At 32.9% G+C, this 23,176-nt stretch overlaps 1 protein-coding gene across 4 annotated transcripts in view; it reads left to right on the plus strand.

Annotated features, from left to right (window-relative positions):
* The window catches only part of MIPOL1 (mirror-image polydactyly 1), a 318,781-nt gene that overhangs the window by 78,748 nt on the left and 216,857 nt on the right, over positions 1–23,176 (plus strand). For all 4 annotated transcript variants that reach the window (XM_032344073.1, XM_032344071.1, XM_032344072.1 and 1 more), the window contains 3 exons: positions 6,808–7,027; positions 8,834–8,969; positions 10,325–10,430. In XM_032344073.1, the coding sequence (XP_032199964.1) occupies positions 6,808–7,027; positions 8,834–8,969; positions 10,325–10,430 (462 nt within the window). The remainder of the gene's footprint in view (positions 1–6,807; positions 7,028–8,833; positions 8,970–10,324; positions 10,431–23,176) is intronic.

Consider the following 23,176-nt stretch of genomic DNA (forward strand, 5'->3'; position numbering starts at 1 on the left):
TTCTACTTGGAGGGTCTAACCTTTTCTCTTGTACGCACTCAGAGTAGGTGAGACCACTTTGATATGGCCCAATTTTCTGATGTCTTTTTCTTTTATGTTTGGTGGGGAGCAGAAAAGCACTTGTATGCATCTGGGTGGAAAACTAACCCTTCTCTGCATAAAAAAGGAAACAGCATTATTTAGTAAAGGAAATAAATAGTATTTGTACACACACACACACACACACACACACACACACACACAGATAACCTACATTTAACTTACTTAAGGGATTGGTAGAAGTTATTTGGAGCCACTAACTGATACTTTTGTTCTGATTATGTTGAAACTAATGTTCACTTAGAGAAATCCTTAACCATTGAAAAAAGACAACATGTTTTGTTTAAAATATGGGGCTACCATAGTAATTACATCATTACATCAATTTTACAGTCTTATTTAGTAGCAAAAAAAGTGTCATGTCATTTTGATGTTGTTACATATGGTGGTAATGGACAGTATACAGAAGAAAGAGGCAATAAGCATGAGATTTTTGTTCTTTTTAAATTTATAAAATTACATGCTATAGTATAAGTAATCATCTGTCCTCTCCAAAAAAAGTGTTTAAAGCAGTGGGACCAATTATGTGAGCAAGCATCAGAGAGCACATTAGCAGAGTGCCTCCTTTATGGTTCATGTCAGGTATAAATTTCCCTAAGTAACACCTGCCTCTGAAGGTGCAACAGATCCATTTCTTTGAATATACTTGCTTATAATATTTCTGTTGCCTTTTTTCTTTTCTGTCCCTGAGCTCTAAGGTAGCTGGCATGTTGCTATTCTGAGTAACCCTGGTAGGGATCCCTAGAGACAATTCTAGCTCAACCACTCTGAAGAAACAGCTCTGTAAACAGTATTGACCCCCCCAGGGGACCATCAAATCCGTTTACACAGATACCAGTTGTCACAAACTATTTACAAAGCCAGACAGAACAGAATTTCCCAGCCTTTAAGAATCCCTATTTGATTCTAGCCACCTCCTCCCTTCTGTGTAGTAGTTGGGAAATAACAGTTATTTTTGGCCATGAGTCATGATTTGTTGAGTAGCATCAGTTTAACTGAGTGTATTATACATTAACTAATGTACAGTTGTCTAGAGAATCGAACTCAAGGGGGATCTTAGAGATTTCTTTACTAGGGTAGGAAATGGTATAATATTGTCAATTTTTTTAGACTAAGGAATTGAGAATTTAATAGCAATGCTAGCATTGAGAGAGTTGACGATACTAATACCTCCAGAAATAAAGAGAATTTGTTAGATCATGAAAATCATCCATTGGACAGCATGAAAGTCACTGGAGTGACACAATGTCTTCAAATATATGTTGCAGGTAGCCGGGCACATGTATTAAGTATTAACATTCCCCCCAAATCTTAATGAAATCCACCCATTTTGCCCAGATGAATAAACTGTCTTTAACAAACAACAGCAATTTGAGGAATACATAGTAGTGATCCTCTGTAACATAATTTTCAAATGGCCATAGGATAAGTTTATATGGTGGTGATATTAATAGCAAAAATTAGGAAATATATTTGGTTTGAAGTAGTCATTTTCTCATGTCCAGTAATATAGTGTGCTCACAGAAGAGCAAATAAAGTAAATAAAGGAATTGATAGTAGTTAAAAATTCCCTGTCAGTTAACTCTTAGGAAAGAAAGACTTCAGCATCTTATGAAGTATGAAGAAGAGATTGATAATTTATTCTCTAAGTCCATATGGAGAAATGTATTTAAATAGTATTAATTATGTTCATCATAACAGTGGAACAGTTAACAAGGACATTGATTAAACGCTGAAGCAGATTACTAAAGAAAGTTATAGAGTTTCCATTTAAACCATGTGGAAGAGAGGAATTAATAGGATAATTTTAGTTTTAAGCTTTCATCTGCCTAGAGATAAGAGTTTGAATCAGAAGTGAATATGTTTTTTTCTTTTAAACATTTATCTTTCTAATTGACTGTTGTGCAATACAGACCTATAACTTCCCTTTTTGTTGCACTGTATTGCCTTAGATACTTATATTTCTATATGCAGTGCCTTTCTATGCATCACCCTCAGGTGATGGGGCAATCCGAATAGCTCAACTGAAGCTTTTAGTAGCGTCACCCACTTATCACTTCATAATGAATGGCCTTTCTTCTGGGCTGGAGAGTTTAGGAAAGACAACTGAAGATTGAGGTAGAGTCAGTAAGTGATATCATCTTCTCTTGATTGGAGACAGTACTAACTCAGAAACTGAATTTAAGTCAGGCTTTGAAAAAGGTAAAGAAAACTTTGAAAAAGGTAAAGAAAATGGCAAAATGCAATATGGTATAGCAGTTTCTTAAATTCTGACTTGAAAAGTTAAAAGTACATCATGCCTGTAAGTTACTCTCAAGTGTTATGGGAAAAAGTACACGTGTAGATGGGCAGGTAGGTAGAGTTGGAGAGAATGAATAATAAAGCAAATGTGGTAAAATGTTAACATCTAGAGAATCTGGGTGCCTTCGTCCAGTATAAAGGAATTCTTTGTACTGTTTTTGCAACTTTTTTATAAGACTGAAAAAAAAATGACTTCCCTACAATCAGTTCCTCTCAGCTCTCTCACCTGTCTCTGTCTTCAGCATGTTCATGCAGTCAGTGAAGTCTGGACTCTCATTTCTCCTTTCTTTTCTTGCCTTTTTTTCTGAATGATTTCTGTGTCTTAATAGGTGACACTTTTAGTACCTTGATTCCTTGATTTTTTTCTTCTCCAAGTACCTTCACCATCAGTCTGTTTCATTAATCCATTCCCAGATGAGCCACATCTTTAAAGATTTTTACTCCCTCACTATAACATCTTGTCATTGCAAGAAAGACATACAAGAAATGTTTTGTTTTTCCAAAAGCTATTCCTTTTCTGTATCCATGCTTTTTTTTCCCCCCCTGTTCTCTTATTCTTACAGTCTGTCAACTTTTTCTTTATATCATCTAACTTGAACCCTTTGGTGGTTGATGGCCTTCCATATCCCTACTTGTCTTTTATTATAACAAATGTCTTTGTGAAATCATCCCAGAGTCTTCTAGTTGAGCATCACTATGTCTAACATGTCTTATATTTGGTCTCTATAGCTCTAGTAGAGTCCTTTTATATTGTATTCAAATCATTAGACCAGTCTGCCTTCCTCACTGTACTATAGAGTCCTTGAAGGGAGAGTCATTTCCCACTTGTCTTTGTTTTTCCCAATACTTTCATCCAGCATATCACATTGGAGGTTTTCCATGGATTATTAAATTAATGAATAAATAGGTTAATTAGAGGGGTCAAATTTTCTTTTTTTTTAATATTTTATTTATTTATTTGACAGGGAGAGAGAGAGATCACAAGTAGGCAGAGAGGCAGGCAGAGAGAGAGGAGGAAGCAGGCTCCCTACCAAGCAGAGAGCCAGATGTGGGGCTCGATTCCAGGACCCTGAGATCATGACCTGAGCCGAAGGCAGAGGCTTAACCCACTGAGCCACCCAGGTGCCCCGAGGGGTCAAATTTTCTATACAGAGGTTGAATTTTGATATAGGATAATGCAACGTGGTAGAGTAGAAAAGCATTGAGAGAGGATTTAAGCAACATTTACTATGATAGTTGGTCAAGAACATAGACGAAAGGAAAATTTTATACATCAGCCTTGTTGCCTTAAAATAAAATTAAATTCTTAGTAGAAGAGTATAGATATTAATTTGCAGAGGAGGGTCCAAATGTAGACAGTTACAGTTGAGAATCTAAAAGCTTTTAGTACAGAGCAAGATTAGAAAGATCTAGAATTAATCAGAGCCAAGTCACACAGTATGGGGTTCTTCAAAAATATCAAACATTTTGACTTCAAAACCAGAAGTACATTAGGACTTGCTGAGTTTATTTCAATAATACTGTAAGGGATTATAATTACTATAATCCAGGAGGGATCTATAAAGGGTCCTTTTATTGGGAAGGTCACACATCTGCTCTGAGTTTGAGGAAGATTGGACAGTTCCAGGTGAAAAGGCACTGATTTACCAAGAGCTCAGCAGATCTTAAAACTTGACATCTGATAAGCTGAAATAAGGAAGAGTGCTATAAATATATTAAGCAGATAGCAAGTATAGATACCAGGGATGGAGGAGAGTAAACACTAGGAGGTTAGAAATAAAAAACTGAAAGCAGAAAGATGCTGAACTAGACCCAGAAATAGAGAGGTAAAAATATGGGACAAGATGTATGTAGTGGTAAGATAATGGTAATGTATGTGATGGGAAACAGATCAGAGAGTCAAGACTTAAGATTCTGAAGCAGTTGGTATGGTATTGTCATAAAACACTGGGAACTTTTTATAGCTGCAAGTGCTCCATGGCTCATGTTTTTACCTTTTGGGGAATCTTTGTACCTCATAAACTGGAGAATAATATAGGCCTTAATAGTAACTTTCTGATATATTCCTAGGCACAAGTTTTGTTATTTTGATATTGCTATCAGTAACTACTTTTAATTCTCTTACATTTTCGTTACGATTGATCCTTGAACAATCTGGGAGTTAAGGGCATCAACCCTAGGTCAAAAATTCACATATAACTGTTGACTCCCCCAAAATGTAACTACTAAATAGCGGAGAAGACTTACCAGTAATATAGTCGATTAACATGTATTTTGCATGTTATATGCATTCTTACAATAAAGTAAGCTAGGGAAAGAAAATGTTGCTAAGAAAATCATAAGAAAAAATACCTTTACAGTACTCTACTGTACTTATCGAAAAAAATTCATGGGTAAGTGGAACTGTGCAGTTCAGAGCTATGTGTTCAAGGGTCAACCATACTTTTAAAGTTACATGGTAGTGTTAGAAAGCATGGTTTATTGATGATATAGTGGTATTCTTTAATGTCCATTTTTAAAATTCCCTAATTTAGATTTTGGAGTTTCCATTCTACTAATACCTGCCTCTTGTAGAAAAGTAGCATGATGGGCACCTGGGTGTCTCAGATGGTTAAATGTCTGCCTTCAGCTCAGGTCATGATCCAGGGTCCTCATATGATTCCACATCGGGCTCTCTGCTCAGCAGGGAGTCTGCTTTTCACTCCCTCTCTGCTCCCCCTGCTTGTGCTCTCTTAGTCTCTCTGTCAAATAAATAAATAAAAATAAAATCTTAAAAAAAAAAAGTAGCATGATGAATGTCTGAAGCACACGATGTAGACATTTTGAAATGTCAAAAACCAACAAATAATCTTCAGATACCTGGAATTGTTAGAGTTTAAACCAAAACAATATGATGTTGAAATTTCATAGCTTACAGTATATAATTATGATAGCACATTCTCCCTATTTGTTTACTCAAACAAAATGAATTTGAGAGGAATTTGCTAAAAACAAGTGGTTTCTGATTTAGCTTCAGCCACCATGATCATGTCCAGGACTTGGAGTTTATAACTGGTCACACCTAATTTTAGCATATATACAGGCAAAGGATTTCACCTTAAGGAATGGATACTTTGTGAAAGATCACTTATTTATAAGTGCCCGTATTTTGTTTTTATTCTAAAACTACTGTCCTTGGGGCGCCAGGGTGGCTCAGTGCGTTAAAGCCTCTGCCTTCAGCTCCGGTCATGATCCCAGGGTCCTAGGATCGAGCCCCACACCTGGCTCTCTGCTCAGCTGGGAGCCTGCTTCACCCTCTCTCTCTGCCTGCCTCTCTGCCTACTTGTGATCTCGGTCTGTCAAATAAATAAATAAATAAATAAATCTTTAAAAAAAAAAAACCAAACCCTATGTCCTCTGCTTTTCTTCTTAAAAGGATTTTAAGTTTGACAGGTTGGAAAAGGCATCATCAACAGACAGGTGAGATTCACCTGCTTTTTAAAGTTCAACCATTATTGATGCTGGAAATAATAAAGTATTTGTTACAATCAGTATTTGTCTGTTGGTGTGATTTACTGGTAAGGGAGTTTATTTTAGGTACTTGTGTGTGTGTGTCGTTTACTTCCAAAAATTTCACTAAATCATCAGATACACTTTTCCTTTGAAATAGCTATTATTTATTAGTTAAAGCTTAAAATAACTTTTATGAGATAGCCAGGCTTTACAAAATAGATTTTCTAATGTATAATATATATCTGATAAAAATGGGAGTTAAAAATAATGCCTATATTATGTTAATTTTAATATTCTGATGATAAAAATAATATCTAACATTTACTGATGTGCCAAACACTAGGCCAAGTACTTTGCATCAAAATAACTCAAGCAAAGGTGTTACTATGTTCTCATTTTACAAAAAAGAAACTTAGGCTTGGATGAGTAAGTAACTTGACCAAAGTTACGCCCTTGGCAAAGCTGAAATTCTAACCCAGGCAGTCTGATACCAGAGTTGCATGCATATTATCACTTCCCTATAATTATTAACTTATTGTATCCTATTTTTTGGAATCTAGAAAATAATGTTCCTACACCTGTGTTTCTCAGCTTTAATTTTATGCTGGAGTTATTTGGACACTCTGACAGATCTTGATTTAATTAGTATAAGATGTGTTCTGGACTAAGAATTTCCAGAAACTCCTCAGGTTATTTCAACCTGCAGTCAAGGTTGTAAACCATTGCCCTGAGTACCTACCAGAAGTGGAAAAACTATACCGTACATGCTTAGCTGATTACAGTAGGAGTAAGAATAGTAAGTACATGTTTAAAGCTATGAGAGCACCTATTTCCACAAAAACTTTCATTTGAATGATTTAATATGTAGCTATGGCATTTCACATATCATTTGTTTTTGTTTTGTTTTAAATACAGAGATAGCTCATAGTTATCTTGAACAAAAGACTACAGGGAGAAATAAAAGTACAGAGTCGGAGGAACTACCAACTGTGAATTCCAAGGAAGGCATGCATCAGAAATCCAATGAATTAGTCAATGAAGACACCCATGAGGACACAGAACTGCCAGGGCAGAGATCAAGGAATTTCCCTTATCCAGGTGATGAGAGAGCTGACTGCACTACTAAAAAATCCAAGTGAGTGCTGGCAGACTTAAATTTAGGAAATAAGATTGAGAAAACTCTTTCTTCTTCCCTTCCTCCTTCCTCCATTCATCCCTCCGTTTCTTTTTGGCGTGGGCTAAATTGGACATATCATTAACTTACTGGAATTTAGGCAACCTACTGGAGTTTTCTACTGTTTTCTTTACATGGGTGTGCTAAAAAGCACAAGGTGAGTTTTAATGAAGGCAAAGTTGAATATTATTGCCTGTGTCCTTTCATTTTGGATCTGGAAATAACTGTTAAGGTGACACAAAAGGGAAATTATTCATCAGAACCCTAAACTGGCAGTTCTAGGACAAAATAAGCTCAAAGGTGTGTTTTGGTTTTGGTTAGCATGATTTATTGTTTAAGTGAATTTGAATGCTTCTAGAAAGGCCTTGTACTCGCTCCCATTTGTCTTCCTTATTATTTTCTTTTCTGCAGCTTTTAACATTCACCTTACCTACTTATCCCAGGAAGAGATTTGATTTTGTGACACCTGTGACTTTTAGCTCTATGGATTAAAGTATTTTGATAATTAGTCTTGTATTTTGAAAATACTGCAGAATTGTAAAAATTTCAATGACACTTATATATTCAGTCCAAACAAAATCCTATATATTTTAATAGTTTTGCATAAGAACAGCTAAATAAGTAAAATGATTATTTAAAAATTATTTAGTAGCTATATTAATGAACATTAATATGTAATTTATGTATTATTAATGTGTTTCTACTTCTTGGCAAATAGATCATTACTAAAGTGCAGATTTTGAATATACTTTTGGGGAATAAGAGTAGGGATGAATGAAGAAGTGATAAACATTTTTTAACCACATGGGACAAATAGTAGAGATTGGGCTAAAACCTCAGTATGAAATATCTAATGTAATTGCAACAGAAGAAATACATGGTAGGTAGAGCTGCAGGGACTGTCCCAGACCTCACTGATTAACTTCTTAGAAACTCTAAGATTTACCTATGTTTACAACTTTAATATGATGCCTTCAAAAATGATCCATCTCTTTTCCTTTCCCTTTTTTTTTTAAATTTTAAAAAGATTTATTTATTAATGTGAAAGAGACTGAGAGAGTGAGAGAGAGCACAAGGAATAGGGAGAGACAGCTGGATAAGCAGACTCCCTGCTGAGCAGGGAGCCTGACGCGGGGCTCGATCCCAGGACCCTGGGATCATGACCCGAGCTGAAGGCAATTGCCCAACTGACTGAGCCACCCAGGCACCCCTCCCTTCCCTTCCCTTCTTTATACAACATGCTAACAAGTCGATATTGTTCTCAAATAGCATACAAAATGTCAAAAAAGATTACTTACCATTAAATGTCACAGGAGTAGGTTTTCATTTTTAATTTGTTTTGAGTTTAATAATGAAAAAATAATGTTCTGTCAACCGAATTGAAAAAAAAGTATGAATGTTGTTCCCATTTTCCAAAAAGTGAGTTATGTTTCTAGAATCCTGACCAAAAGTCTAAATTGAATTATTCACAACCCTTGAAACCTGAATTCTTTACGTGTACTGAACCATGAATCTCTGTAGAAGTTATTAAATGCTTTCCACAGATTTAGTTCTCTTAGTTGATAAATTAGAACCTCTGTAAAATTGATGTATTTATTCTTTTTGATCCATAGTATTGTCTTAACGGTGCATAACAAGAGAGATTTAAAATTAAGTAACTTTACTTATTTTTTGTTAAATTTTTCTCCCTCATTCGCATTCTAAAATTTATAGATCCTGTATAGTAGAAATTATATGTATATATTGTTAATAGTTTTTTTATTACAGCATTATGGAACATAGAGAAAATGATTTGCAGTGTGAATGTACGATCCCTTGTCAAGTAACTTCAGACTTAGATAAAGAGAAGAAAATAGCATTTCTTCTAAAAGAATTGGACATTCTCAGAGCGAGCAATAAAAAGGTACAATATAGGAAGTCTGATCATTGTACAGTGTGCATTTAGCTGTTGACCTTCTAAGTTTGCTTTGTTGCCCATCATAATTCAGTTTCATGCTGTATATTCATCCTTTAATGGTATAGCTCTATATTGTTGCTATACCATGGCATCAGATAATGACTGAGACAGTGGCTATGAAAAGCAGATTCTTTTATTTCCTCCCTGGCTGGCCCGTGATATCACTTCCTTTTTCATAGAACTATGGTACCTGGAGTAGGTACCTAAAAAGAAGATTCAAGTTTTATTGTAGTAAAAGTTTACTTCAGTATTATGGAAAGTGAGAAATACAATGTACTGATTTTGTGTTACTTAACTTTTTTTCTTTTTTTTTTAGTATTGGTGCCCTATATTTTACTTCAATAATATATGTAATTTAAAGTCATAAGGCTTGGCATTATTGTCACGTTCCTTGTGTTGTTATGTACCATCGCATTTGTCCAGTCCATTTTGTCATGTCATGTTTTATCTTTCCGGACTCTTTCTAGTTGCATTTCTTTGAGCTTTAAATAATGTTATTAAATAATGTTCATATTTTATGTTTTCTGTTTTTTTAACCTCTGCATACCTCTACATACCTTTCTGATTTTAATATTCTAGTTTTTTGACCTAATCATACTGAAGCGCGATGTTAGGAATATTGATCATGCCTGACAGAAAAGAACACAAATGACAGAAGCCAAGGGAGGAATTGAAAGAAAAAAAAACAAAAAACAGTTGAGGGGTTCTGTATGAAAGTAGGAGATATTTTCTGTATTTTCATTTAGCGATTATTTATTATATGCCCGTTATAAATCAGGTACCAACGCCAATTTAAATGGAATATGATGGGATAGCATTCTCAAAGGAGATTTGTTTCACATATTAAGATTATTATCTTAATTAATTTTGTTTCAAAATATTAGAATTACTAAGAGAAGCTGTAAAGCTGTGCTGTTCGTTATTTTATTAAGATAGTGCCTTCCAAGTCCTTTGCTTTAAGACAAAAGAACAGATCAGATTGCTTTTTGCAATAATTATTTTTAATAATTATGTCATTACTTCTTTAATTTCATTGGCCTCTACACACACATACAAATTAAGTGTATATCATAATGTTTTTATAATTTCTATATCATTATAGGTAATTATTACTTTATGAGATGTCTTAAAATTTTAAATATTATGGGGTTCTCTTCCCCCCCAACCTCAGAGTTATGTATTTAGGCAATTACATGTAATATAGAAGGGCTTAGAAAAAAAATAATTTCTACTTTGGGATTAATTCTATTTCTGCAGGAAATTTATCAAATAGGAATCTGTGTTTTTTCAATGTGTTTCAGCTTCAGGAAAAATTGACTAAAGAAGATAAGGAACAGAGAAAACTAAAGCTTAAGCTGGAACTCCAGGAGAAAGCAACAGAAGCTCATATTGCTGAAAAGACAGCAGGTATAGTAGATGGTTATTAACATACAGTCTTAAGAATCATACATGAGGTTATTATATGAGGTGGCTTTGGTGAATACTAGCATACTAGCTTATTTGCCAAAGGAGGGGAGGCTCCGTCTTTTTTTTTTTTTTTTTTTTTGGCTGCATAGAAAATAGGTGGCTTTAACATCCTGGTACTGGTATTAGTGAGAGCTTTACCTGTATTCATACTGATTTGGGCATTAAATGCATTGTTAACACCATGTCAATCCAATCACAAAAAGGTTGTTTGTTTTGTTGGAAGGGCCTGAACAAACAAGGGGAAATAATGATTACCAGTGCCTCTACCTTTCAACCAGCAGTTCAAATACCACTTATTGTTTTAGCTCGTTGAGAGGAAATACTTCTGTTCTGTGTGAAGATAGTCATATATTCATTACCAATAGAAACCTATATTTGATTCAAAAATCTGTTTTGTGCAATTAATAAATTTTCATCTGATGATGTGGATGATGGAGTTAGTATTTTCACTGAGAATATTAAAATGAAAGGTTGCCAGAGTTTAAGAATATAAATGACTGCCTTAAATATGTTTTGGAGTCTATCTTTACTCACAGGTATTTGCAAGGAGAAATATTTTTTAATGTATCTGTGATATATTACAGATCAGATCAGATGATTGTCAATAGTCTGTTACTCTCTTCCTCACACTGTTTTATGTTAAGGATAGAAATCTCACAGTATAATAGAAATTAACATGCAGAGGCATTTTAAAGGCTATTTATTTTAGTGTTTTTTATCAATTGGAATGATTTTAAGAAAAATTGTATTTCATGATTAGTTTGAAGCTATAGTCATATTTTATGAGCTACATTAAGCTGGTTGCATATATGGAAGAATTCTGGTATCTTAGGTCAGAGACATTCACTGGTAGAGCCTGTCTTTAGAATATCACTATGCAAAATACAGCTAAACATCACTATGAAAATATAACCAAAATTACCATAAATAAATACTCGAGCTAAAATAACAAATGGTTGCTTTTCAGTTAATGTTCAAGAACCATGGATGTTTTGTTTCTTATTTAGTAGAGAAATATGAGGCTAATATATTTTAAGGGAAATTAAACATACATTAAAAATGAATAATTCAGATATAAATTTGGAACAATTTGGAAGTGTCTTGGTTTTTTTATAATCAAATATGTATATACTAACTGCTAAGAAGGTATTATAAGAAGTACATTTGTTTGAAGGTGTTTGTGTCATAATATGACTTTGCATGCGTCTTATAGGAGGAATTCGGTAAGATTTAGGCCAGTTAGGCCATTTCACTGGTGAAAAGCATGAATTGTTATGTCTGCATAGATCATTTATGTGTTGGAGGGGAAAAGTCATTAAATAGTGTTATCTACTCTTAAAACTACTGTATGATATAGCTAATCATCTACTTCAAATATTTACTTATTTGTATATATTTAAGACTTCCCCTTGACTAAATAGTATGAATCATGCATACATAAATTGGAAAGAATTTGATCACTTTATGATTCTTGTTAATCACGTATTTCTCATTAATTATACAATATTATTTTAGTAAATGTTTGAAATGTGTAGTATTTTTTTGCAGCCTTCTAAGTTGATGAAAATAGCAGTGCTATAGTTTCTCTGGAACAAAGCAATCTAGTTAAAAGAGATACATCCAACCTCTTAGTTACAAAAATGACAAAAATGAAAATCCTCTGAAGTTTTTTGAAAGTATAAATTTTCAGTGTGTATCTTTTAAATGTTTCAGTTCTACCTTTTAAAAAAGATTAAAGATATTTTACATATGACATTAGAGAGAATCATTGTAATATGTCAAATTTTTTTATAAAACTGAATTGCTTAAGAAATCCATTGGTTTAGTATGTAAACCTGGCGATTCACAGACCTGTACCCTGGGGATAAAAATATATGTTTATAAAAAAATAAAAAAAAGAAATCCATTAGTTTGAAACTACAAGAAATTTATTAAGTGATTCTTGATAGACTCATGATTCTTTCATATTTTTTCATACATACAGTCTTAAATAGCTTATTTCCTGACTGGTTATAAGTGTAGTCAAAAAGCAAAACACAGTAACAAAAACAACTATGCCAGTACCTTAATAGAAAGAGGGACATTACAGGAATATGATTACATGTGAAAAATGTTTTATTTAGTATCATATGGAAGGATAATAATCCATATAACAAGAACAAAGAAATCCACATAAATAGTAATGTTTGTTTCTATCATTTGCTCATTTTTGTATTCAAAATAAAAAGTGTACTTAGTTAAGTATATTATGAATATGTACCACATTTATGTATTATAATGTACTTAAGCAGAATATAAATGTTTAAAAAAATGAAGATATCCCACATAAAAAGAAATACATGCAAAAACATCTCTAAACTTGGGCGCCTGGGTGGCTCAGTGGGGTAAAGGCTCTGCCTTCGGCTCGGGTCATGATCTCAGGGTCCTGGGATGAGCCCTGCATCAGGCTCTCTGCTCAGCAGGGAACCTGCTTCCCCGCCCCCCTCTGCCTGCCTCTCTGCCTACTTGTCATCTCTCTCTCTGTGTCAAATAAATAAATAAAATTTAAAAAAAAAACCTCTAAACTAAACATTGGAAATTGCAAATAAGATACAAAATGTATGTTCATAGATTTTTTCAAATAAAATACTAATTAATATATGAGGTACTCAAAAGAATTAGGAGCCATTTCTATATAAGAATATTTATATCAGTATTGGTTATGATAGCCAAAAGTTAAAATCAAACACTAAGAGAATGATTAAATAAATTAAGATATGTTTATACTGTCAGACATCATGAAGTAACTAAAAACCATTTCTGAATAATTGGTGCAATGAGAAAATCTTCATGACAACATTAAGTGAAAAGTAGAGGAAAACTATAATTTAATTTTGTTAAATATATCTATACATGTGTGTTATATGAAACCAAAGGCAAATTTTGGTAGTATTAATGGATATATTAATGTTTCGATTAAGTTTTCTGCCCTTTCAGGTTTTCTAGAATGATTGTGGATTAGATTTAGTAGTACTACTATGATTAGAGATTAGTATTACTAATCACTAAAGATATGATTTTTTTTTAAAAAGTTACTTGCTTTCTAATCTAAAAATGACTCCTGTGATAGGTTTGATATATAAAGACCACATAAACCAAAGTTTTATGAAATCTAATATGATGGCTGTGATCAAATCTTATCATTTTACCTATGCCATTTTTGTTGTCTTTCAGATTTTCTCATTTGTTTTTGTCTATATGTGTATTATGTAACTTATGTATGTATTAGTCCATCTTTTCTTCTCACCTGATTGAATGTAAGAATATGAATCTGGTGTTGTCGGGTTCCTTGGGGTGGCTTGGTCGGTTAAGTGGTTAAGCGTCTGCCTTTGGCTCAGGTCATGATTCCAGGGTCCTGGGATTGAGTGTCACATTGGGCTCTCTGCTCAGTGGGAAGCCTACTTCTACCTCTGCCTGCCGCTCCCCAGCTTGTGCTCTCTCTCTCTTCCTGACAAATAAAGTCTTAAAAAAAAAAAAAATCTGGCATAGTCAAAACCACATAAAACAAGGTGCCCAGTTGTCTGTAAGACACGTTGAAATAATGGGAAATCCAAAAGTCTTGGAGTCAAATTGACCGAGGTTCAAATCACAGCTTTGATACTTAATACCAGTTTTGTGCCTTTGGGCAAGTTACTTACTAGCTTCATCAGGTTTATTTTCTCCCATGTAAGATGTAAATGTTAACTAATTTACCAGATAATTTTAAGGATTATAGATAATTTATAAAAGCACCTAATATATAACTGGTACTCAGTAAGTTGCAGCTAATAGTAATACTGGTTATTTCTAGCTTTATAAAATTCTTAAATCTTTAATAATAATCATAAGTCATTGGAGCACTGGGTGTGGTACATAAACAATGAATTCTGGAACACTGAAAAGAAATAAAATAAAATGAAAAAAATTTATAATAAAAAAATAAATAAAATAAAGGAAAAAAAAAGAAGTCATGAAAAGATTTTTGTTCTGTGGCTTTTAATTAAAATACATTTTACTTAAATGTAAATCCAAAATAAAAGAAATGGGATACAAATGATTTGGGCTTTAATCTAATGTATACCTATAATAAACTTTCAGGCAATCTGTTAAAATAGTGTTATGCCTATTTCCTTTACTTCCCTGTTGGTTTTACATAATGGGAATACTGTCATTCTGATGTAATCCCAGGAGGGTTTGAAACTCAGTTGTTTCCTCTATTGTGATAAAATCTCAAATGGTTGACCCTTTACCCTCCTCTTCTTTTTTGATATCACCATTACCATCATTACTATTTTTATTAGGCACTTTATAGGAACTAAACTAGCTTCTTTAAAAGTCAAACAAGAAATATTTATTGAAGGGTCGTTATGTACTAGGTATTGTGTTAGGCCCTGCAAATAAGAAAGATTTGGGATTTCAGAGGTTTCTTTTAGACTGCAGTCACTTTTCCTTCATAATACACTATTGAGATAGGTAGTGGTTAATTGTTCAGACTTTGGATTCAGACCTTTGTTCTAATCTTTTTACCACTTATCATGTGTAAGTGACAGCCTCTCTAAGCTTTGGTTAAAGCTTATTTTGTAGGTTACTGTGACATTTAAGTGAGATGATGTTTATGAAGCATTTAACCCATAGAGGGCACTCAATAGATAAGATGATGATGCCGTCATCTTGTTTTTTCAAGACTCCTTGATTTAATAGGGGATATATTCAAATGTACCCAATATAAGTTGTTACTTATACGGTTATATAGGTAGTTATATAAGGAGTTACTTATATACTTACAACTATTTATATATGGTTTTGTTTCTCAAAGGATTGATAAATACTTCTTTTTTTAAATTTACCAAGTATTTTTATTTCATTTATCCCCACAGTTTTCAAATTTCTCTTGATCTTAAGATTTAACCTTACTTAAAAAGTTTGAGAATATGAAAATTTTTTTAATCTTTACGAAAAAGAAAATAAAGGAAAAAAGGAAACCTGGGTGGCTCAGTGGGTTAAACCCTCTGCCTTCACCTTCGGCTCAGGGGCCTGGAATTGAGCCCCGTATCGTGCTCTCTGCTCGGTGGGGAGCCTGCTTCCCCCACCTCTCTGCTGCCTCTCTGCCTACTTGTGATCTCTGTCTGTCAAATAAATAAATAAAATATTTTTAAAAAAGAAAAGAAAGGAAAAATATATAGTAAGTGAGTCTTAATTACTTAACAAAAGATGAAATGACCACGTCATTCCTTATTTATTAACACTGGGAAAAATTTATCTCATTGGAGCTATTTAGGACTTTTTACTGTGTTTAACTCACCAAATTGTACATGTGGATAAGAGTATTTGAAAATTATTGATATATATGACCTTTAAATACTACGGGATATTTTAGAGAAGCACAGCAGAAATATTGACTGTCTGTTTTTTTCTATTTCTTTTCATCTAAATAGAATATTTAGATCACAAATACTTCAAAATTTGTTTTGAGTTTGACAGTGACAGATAGTATTGCCTGGCCTGTTGCAACCATTAATTTACTCTTAGGTCAGGAATGTAGTTATAAGTTTATAAATAGCTTGTTTAGTTAAATCTTTCAGTTTTCCTAAATAGGCTCAGTGGGCATTATGTAGTGTAATGTCTCTTAATTTTTATTACTGTATTCCATTTACAGAATACAGATGATGTTTAAATTTTATACATAAGAATATTTAGTTTTTTATGTAATTTTGCGATATTTAAAATATATTTCTTTAAAAGCCTTATTTTTTCTATTTCTTAAATGCTCACTTTAGAGTCTGCTTTATATGTTAGTTATTTTTCTTTCTTGCATGTCATCCATTAAAGATTAGCTGTGGAAGGTTGGAGCATGGAGAGATTATGAATGACAGAACAACTCCTGTAGAATAATAATCAGTTTTTGGTATTTAATGCTGTTTGACTTTTGCAGACACATTTCTTATTAACCTTTGGTACAAAGAGAAATCCAGGTTCCTGATATCTCATGGAGAAGATGAATTTGAGATCCTCTTCCAATTAAACTGAAATAAGGCCAATATTGGGTTTTAGCCAAAAGAACGCCTTAGTTCCTAAGTCTTGTGTTTATAAATCTCTCTCTCTCTCTCTGTCTCTCTCTCTCCGTCCATCTATCTATCTTAGTTACATTTTACATATAATTCAATGGCTACATAATTTGCTTATCTTGCTATACTGATTCTGCAGGCATTTAATCTGCTTTTTACAGCTTATCTCTTTAAATATAGATTCTTTTCTCTGTACCCAAATTTAGACTGATATTTTATAAATTAAAAAAAATATATTGTCAAGCTCTTCTTATTACAGAGAGTGTTCATTTGTTTTTGGTAGGAAGGAGAGGAGTTTAATTGTGATTGCCCAAAGCATCAGAACATAGAATCCGTGAAACCTGCAACTTAAGTTTTTCTAGGTTAACATGTAAATGTTAAAAAGTATAGATATGTAACCATTATAGCAAGTACATTAAGACATTACAGCCAGTTAACATTGAAAAATAGAAGTTGTGTCATAGAAAACATTTACATTATTCTCTTTTCATAAGTATTCATTACTGTATACCATAACTCAGATGATATTGACCATCTAATGACTAAGAGCAAGAGTGAGTTTTATATATCAAAGGAAGATAATATAATATGTAGTTTAAAAAAGTACATGTTAGAATACTATTTTTCTGTGTATATAATGGGCATTATTAAAATATGATAGCCTTTAACACTGAGATGTATTAACAGTATTATAATGGAGCAGTTCACATATATCAGTCTTGTTCTAAGATTTTATTTATTTGAGAGAGAGAGAGACTGAGACAGAGAGCACAAGCAGGGAGAGAGGCAGAGGGAGAAGGAAATGGAGACTCCCCACTGAGCTGGGAGCCCAACATGGGTCTTGATCCCAGGACCTGGAGATCATGACCTGAGCCAAAGGTAGAGGCTTAATCATCTGAGCCACCAGGTGCCCCTACATCAATTTTTTCATATCCATATCATCTTTTAGTTTGGAAGGAAAAAGGATTTCAAAAATATGACCAATTGTTTCAGATAAAAACAAAAAGCCCAATTCTGTGAAATATAGCAATTAGAAATACTGATGGGTAGAGTGTTCATTATATTATCTTTGGCTGCGGAATCCTTTGGTTGTGAATCAGGATTATGATGAGTGCCAAGTGAAATAATGCTTGAGGGTAGAATATGGCCAGTTTTGTAAGCTCTATTCCTAGGAAAGTTTGTACTTTTCTAGAAAAAATGAAATAAACATTGGGTGAACAAAGAAAGCATTATGCATAACAATGAACCAACAATTGAAATATTTAATTAGGTCTAGTATACTATGAAATTTACTGTGGTGTCAAGCAGTTGAGAGCATATCATCTAATTAGAGTAATAAAAATTTGCAGAAAATGATTCTTTTTTTGTTGTTGTTAAAGATTTTTTATTTATTTATTTGACAGAGAGAGATCACAAGCAGGCAGAAAGGCAGGCAGAGAGAGAGGAGGAAGCAGGCTCCCTGCTGAGCAGAGAGCCCGATGCGGGACTCGATCCCAGGACCCTGAGATCATGACCCGAGCCGAAGGCAGCGGCTTAACCTACTGAGCCACCCAGGTGCCCCGGAAGAACTTAGGTAGCAGATATATATATATATGTTTTTTTTTAAATTTTATTTATTTATTTGACAGCAAGGGAGGAACACAAGCAGGGAGGCTGGGAGAGGGAGAAGCAGGCCTCCTGCCAAGCAGGGAGCCAGATATGGGGCCAATCCCAGGGCCCTGGGATCATAGCCTAAGCCAAAGGCAGACGCTTAATGACTGAGCCACCCAGGGGCTCCAGCAGTTATATTTTATAGAATTTTCATATTGGTATTTAATTAAAATTTAAAGTAGATATTCTATGCAAAAAGTAAGTACCTCTTAAAATTGTATTTCAGAAGTACATAAAATAATTGATAGTGGTTTTAATACTTCTGGAATAAGCTTATCTCTTTCACATTAACAATTTTAGCTCTAGTTTCAGATATATTTAATGTTTAAATGTAAATAGGATATTCTTAGAAAGTATTTTTATATACTCTAAGTTTTCTGCACTAAGTACATGTATATAATAATTCAGTGTTTTGCAAAAAAATTTCTTATTTTATAATTTTGCTAATAAAACTTACTTGTATATTTTTCTAATGAATTTTTAACAGTTTCTGTACTGTTGATAAGTATAAACGTATTAGCAACTTTACAGAGGAAAATTGGAAAGTGTATGTTAGGAGCTTAAGAAGCTGCTATTTAATGCAGTAACCATACTTCTTGGAATTTTCCTCAGTATTTAGCTGTGTATATACATAGAAATTTCTGTACAAAGATGTTCATTACAGTTTTATTTATATAGTGAATAAGTGAGAACAGTGTAAAATCTAATACTAGGAGCATCTTAGTTCTATCAAATATGGCATGTCTAAATGATAAAATCCCAGGTACTATTTCATATTTATAAATAATACTAAAGAATATAGGAACATATTCTGTTTAAGTATACACAGAAAGTTACAAGATTATGTAACTTATTTCTGTCTTCTATATTTTTACAGTGAGCCTGTATTATTTTAATCAGAAAAGGTTATTTATAGAATATCATATAAACATTCAAATACAGTTTTAGAAAAACTTAATAGTCTGGTCTGTTTTAATAGAGGCATCAAAAATAGAAGCATCAAACTACTCGGAGTAGGTTGGTTAATTTTCCATTGTTGTAGAGTATTTACCATCTATGTTTAAATTTCCAATAACTGATTTATGCAAAGAGAGAAATTATAATTTCTAAGGAAATTAAAAGACATAGTATAATGTTTATGGTTCTAGAATATATATTGGTGGTTTCATAAAACACAAGCATATTTGCAAGGAATCCATTTAACAAGTAAAGAAATAGATATCCAGCCAATTTGAAATTGTTTCAAATATAATAAAAACCTGTCTTTTATAGGACATGTCTGTATTTGTTGCTTAGAATTTTTCAACATGAATTATAATGAGTGATTATTTTGTGTTTCAAATCCTGATGATATCTTTTTCCTTCACTTTAGTTCAGCCTTTTCTCTATTTATATAACTACCTTGAGGATGTTAACAAATGGATTCTTTTTCTTGGTAAATGTCTATCCTCCAAATTATGTTATTTAGGGAATCATGATCCAGTGTTTAAACTAGAATGTTTTCCAATACACTGTCTCACTTCTATTGTATTTTAAAAGTAGTATGAGAAGTGTAGAATATAGGATTGTCAATAGACTCGGGTTTTACTAAGAAAATATGTACTCTGTCTTGACTCAATAAACTCATACTTGGTATGGTTCAGCTTCTTCATATTTACTCTTGCCCATATTAGAAAACAATTAGCTTACTAAACAAATTTGAGTATTTGGTGTTGAGGGGGGGTGATCCTCTCTGAATCTTCCTCGAATTTGCCTAAGAATTATAGGATATTTGATAACCATGTTTAAAAATGGAGATATCCAAATATTATTGTAAACACCCAATGATTTGTTTTACCTACAATATAAGTATTTTACTTGGTTGGCTTACATAGTAGCTAATAATATTTGTTAATGTAATTTAACTGCTGTGAACCTTTACTGAACAAATATTGAAATTTATTCAAGTCAAAGAAAGAGAATCTCTAATGACTTTTGTTAAAGCTTCTATTTAATAGTTAAGGAGAAAAGTTTGTATGACATACGAGATGCAATTAACAGTAGATTTTACATTTAATAAAAAGAAAGAAGCATGCGTATTTGCTTTATTCATTCCATCATAATTTGCATTAGAGCTGTGGGTGTTTAATGAGCAAATTCCAACTAAAATGCTATATTGATTTTCTAGTGAACTTTGTAATAGTCATCTACCTTGGAAAAGCTCAGTGTTTACAATTAAGTTTTCTTTACTAAAAATGTTTGAGAGTTGCATATTGATCCTTTAAAAGTACTGAATTCTAGAAAGAATCAGGTTTTTCATAATCAAATTTCACATATAACCTGATAGATGTTAAAAAATTAATTTTGGAAATACTTCTTAGCATTTATAAAATGTGTAATCAGATTTTATGTGTGTGTGCTTTATGGCACTTTAAAACTTAACCAGTGGGCAATCTCCTTTAATATACACATTATTTACCTCTTTAGAGTTGATAGCATTATAGAGGGAAAAAATGTTTTCTGTTGACTAACACAGGACCAAATAAGACCTTGGTGTAAATTGTTTAAGCATAGAGATAACTATACTTACTCTTCAAGCCCCTGACTTTGCTAGTCCTACCTCTTTCATTAAAGTGTTATTATATATAAAGTGGAACCCAGCTCACATTAAATGTCACTTTGTAACATCTTATCATACTCTACAGAAGCGATAGGAAGCCTGTTGGCATTTAAAGTTTAGTAATTAGTATTTTAACCTTTTGATATGTCAGAATATTTCAGGGCATGACATACATGTTTATCTGTACGTAGGTCATTGTGTAGCATCATTTTGTCCATCCTAACTGACCTACAAATTAGAAGTAGATTTTTTTTTTTTTTGGCAGTGTTAAAAAAAATTTTTTTTTCATTACAGTGTAGTTGACACATGTTAGGTTAGTTTCAGGTGTACAGCATAGTGATTCAACAACCCTTCATGTTATGCTATGTTCACCACAAGTAATGACTATCATCTTTCACCATATAACACTATTAAATACCACTAATACCATTGACTACATTATCTGTGCTGTATCTTTCATCCTTATGACATATTCATTCCATAATTGGAAGCCTGTATCTCCCACTCCCCTTCACCCATTTTGCCCATTCTCCCATGACATCCCCATTTAGTACCCACCAGTTTATTCTCTGTTAATGGAATCATTTCTGGTTTTTGTTAATTTTTTTCCAATTTTGTTTTGTTTTTAGATCCTGTGTATAAGTAAAATCATATGATATTTGTTCTTTATTTTTCTGACTTATTTTACTCAGCATAATACCCTCTAGGTCCATCCATGTTGTCACAAATGGCAAGATTTCATTCTTTTCTGTAGCTGAGTAATAGTCCATTGTGTATGTGTGTGTGTATATATATATATATATATATATACACGCATCTTCCTTCCCATTCATCTATCACTGGACACAGGTTGCTTCCATATCTTGGGTTTTATAAATAATGTTGCAGTAAACATAAGAGTGAAATTAGAAGTGTTTTATAATATGAAATATCTTAGAATATTGTGATGTTTTGTACAAATTATTATGTCATTATAGTGCACAATATAAAATATAGAATGAGTTCTAAATAATTTTTCTTTCAGTTCCCATGTGTAATTTTTGAATGCCAACAAATATGCACATATATGTATATATGCATATGTGTATGGGTATATATAGGTATACATACCTGTATATAGATGGTCCAAATTAATCAAAATCATCTCTTTAATATGTCTAGAAATGAGCCACATGGTGCATCTGTGGATTGAGAGTGGTAATGGTAATGGTGGCATGGAACCAGTGTTTGTTGAGAATCTACTTATTTGGCCAAGAGCTTTCATATATTATCTCACTTAATTTTTCCCTAACAACCATAAATAGAGGTATCATATACATTTTATGCACCTGCTTTGAGATTAAAATAACTTAAAAATACACAAAAGCAGGTGACCTAACTTTAGTATGTTGACACTTTGGATCTGAATCAAAGCCCACATTCTTCCTAACACACTATGTTGCTTTCTCTAGGCTGTTATGAGTATCCTTCCTGGAAGAAAATTGCATACAATTATCAGGGAGGATTAAAACTCATTATTATATAGTATATCATGGGCAGAAGTTTCTTTCAAAATAGAAACTTCTGTTTGATGAATTAATACATACATAGGCGCAGAATGAGTAGAGCTACAGAAAGCCTCATAGTATCAATGATACTACCTTTAAAAAAAAAAAACCTATGAAAATTGTGCTGGAAAGTACAGGTTCTTCTAAAAGCTATGTTCATAACAAGTATTTATTAACCTTATCTAACTGTTGATTAAAAGCTTTTGATTTTATGCAAGTGGATATCCAGTTAGTTTAGCACAGTTTTCCATAGAGTTTGTTTATCTAGTCATCTGTGGATAGAAATTTTTGTTTCTAGTTTGGGGCTAGTATAAATAAAGACACTGTGAATATCTGTGTGTCTTTGTATGGACATATGCTTTAATTTGTCTTGGATCAATACCTGTGAGTTAAATAGCTGAGTCTTTCAGTAGGTGCCTGTTTAACTTTTTGAGAAGCCGACCAACTGTGATTGCACCATCCTGTCTTCCCATGGGCAGTGAATGAGGATTTCATTTGCTCTCCCTTCTTCCCAGCAGCTTTAATCATGCTTTCATTCTAGCCTTTGTAATAGGTATGTGGTAGTTATCTTGTAGTTTTAATTTACATTTCTCTAATGACTGAAGATGTTGAGCACCTTTTCTTGTGCTTATTTATCATCAGTATGTCTGCTTTGATAAAGTGTCTAAGGCTTTTGCCCATTTTTAATTTGGTTTTTTTTTTGTTGTTGTTTTCTTATTACTGAGGTTTGAGAGTTTTAAAAATTATGACTGGATGCAAGTCTTTTATCAGATATATGCTTTGCAATGATCTTTTTCTTTCTGTGGC

The sequence above is a fragment of the Mustela erminea genome, chromosome 5 (genome assembly GCF_009829155.1).
Source record: "Mustela erminea isolate mMusErm1 chromosome 5, mMusErm1.Pri, whole genome shotgun sequence".
NCBI lineage: Eukaryota > Metazoa > Chordata > Mammalia > Carnivora > Mustelidae > Mustela > Mustela erminea.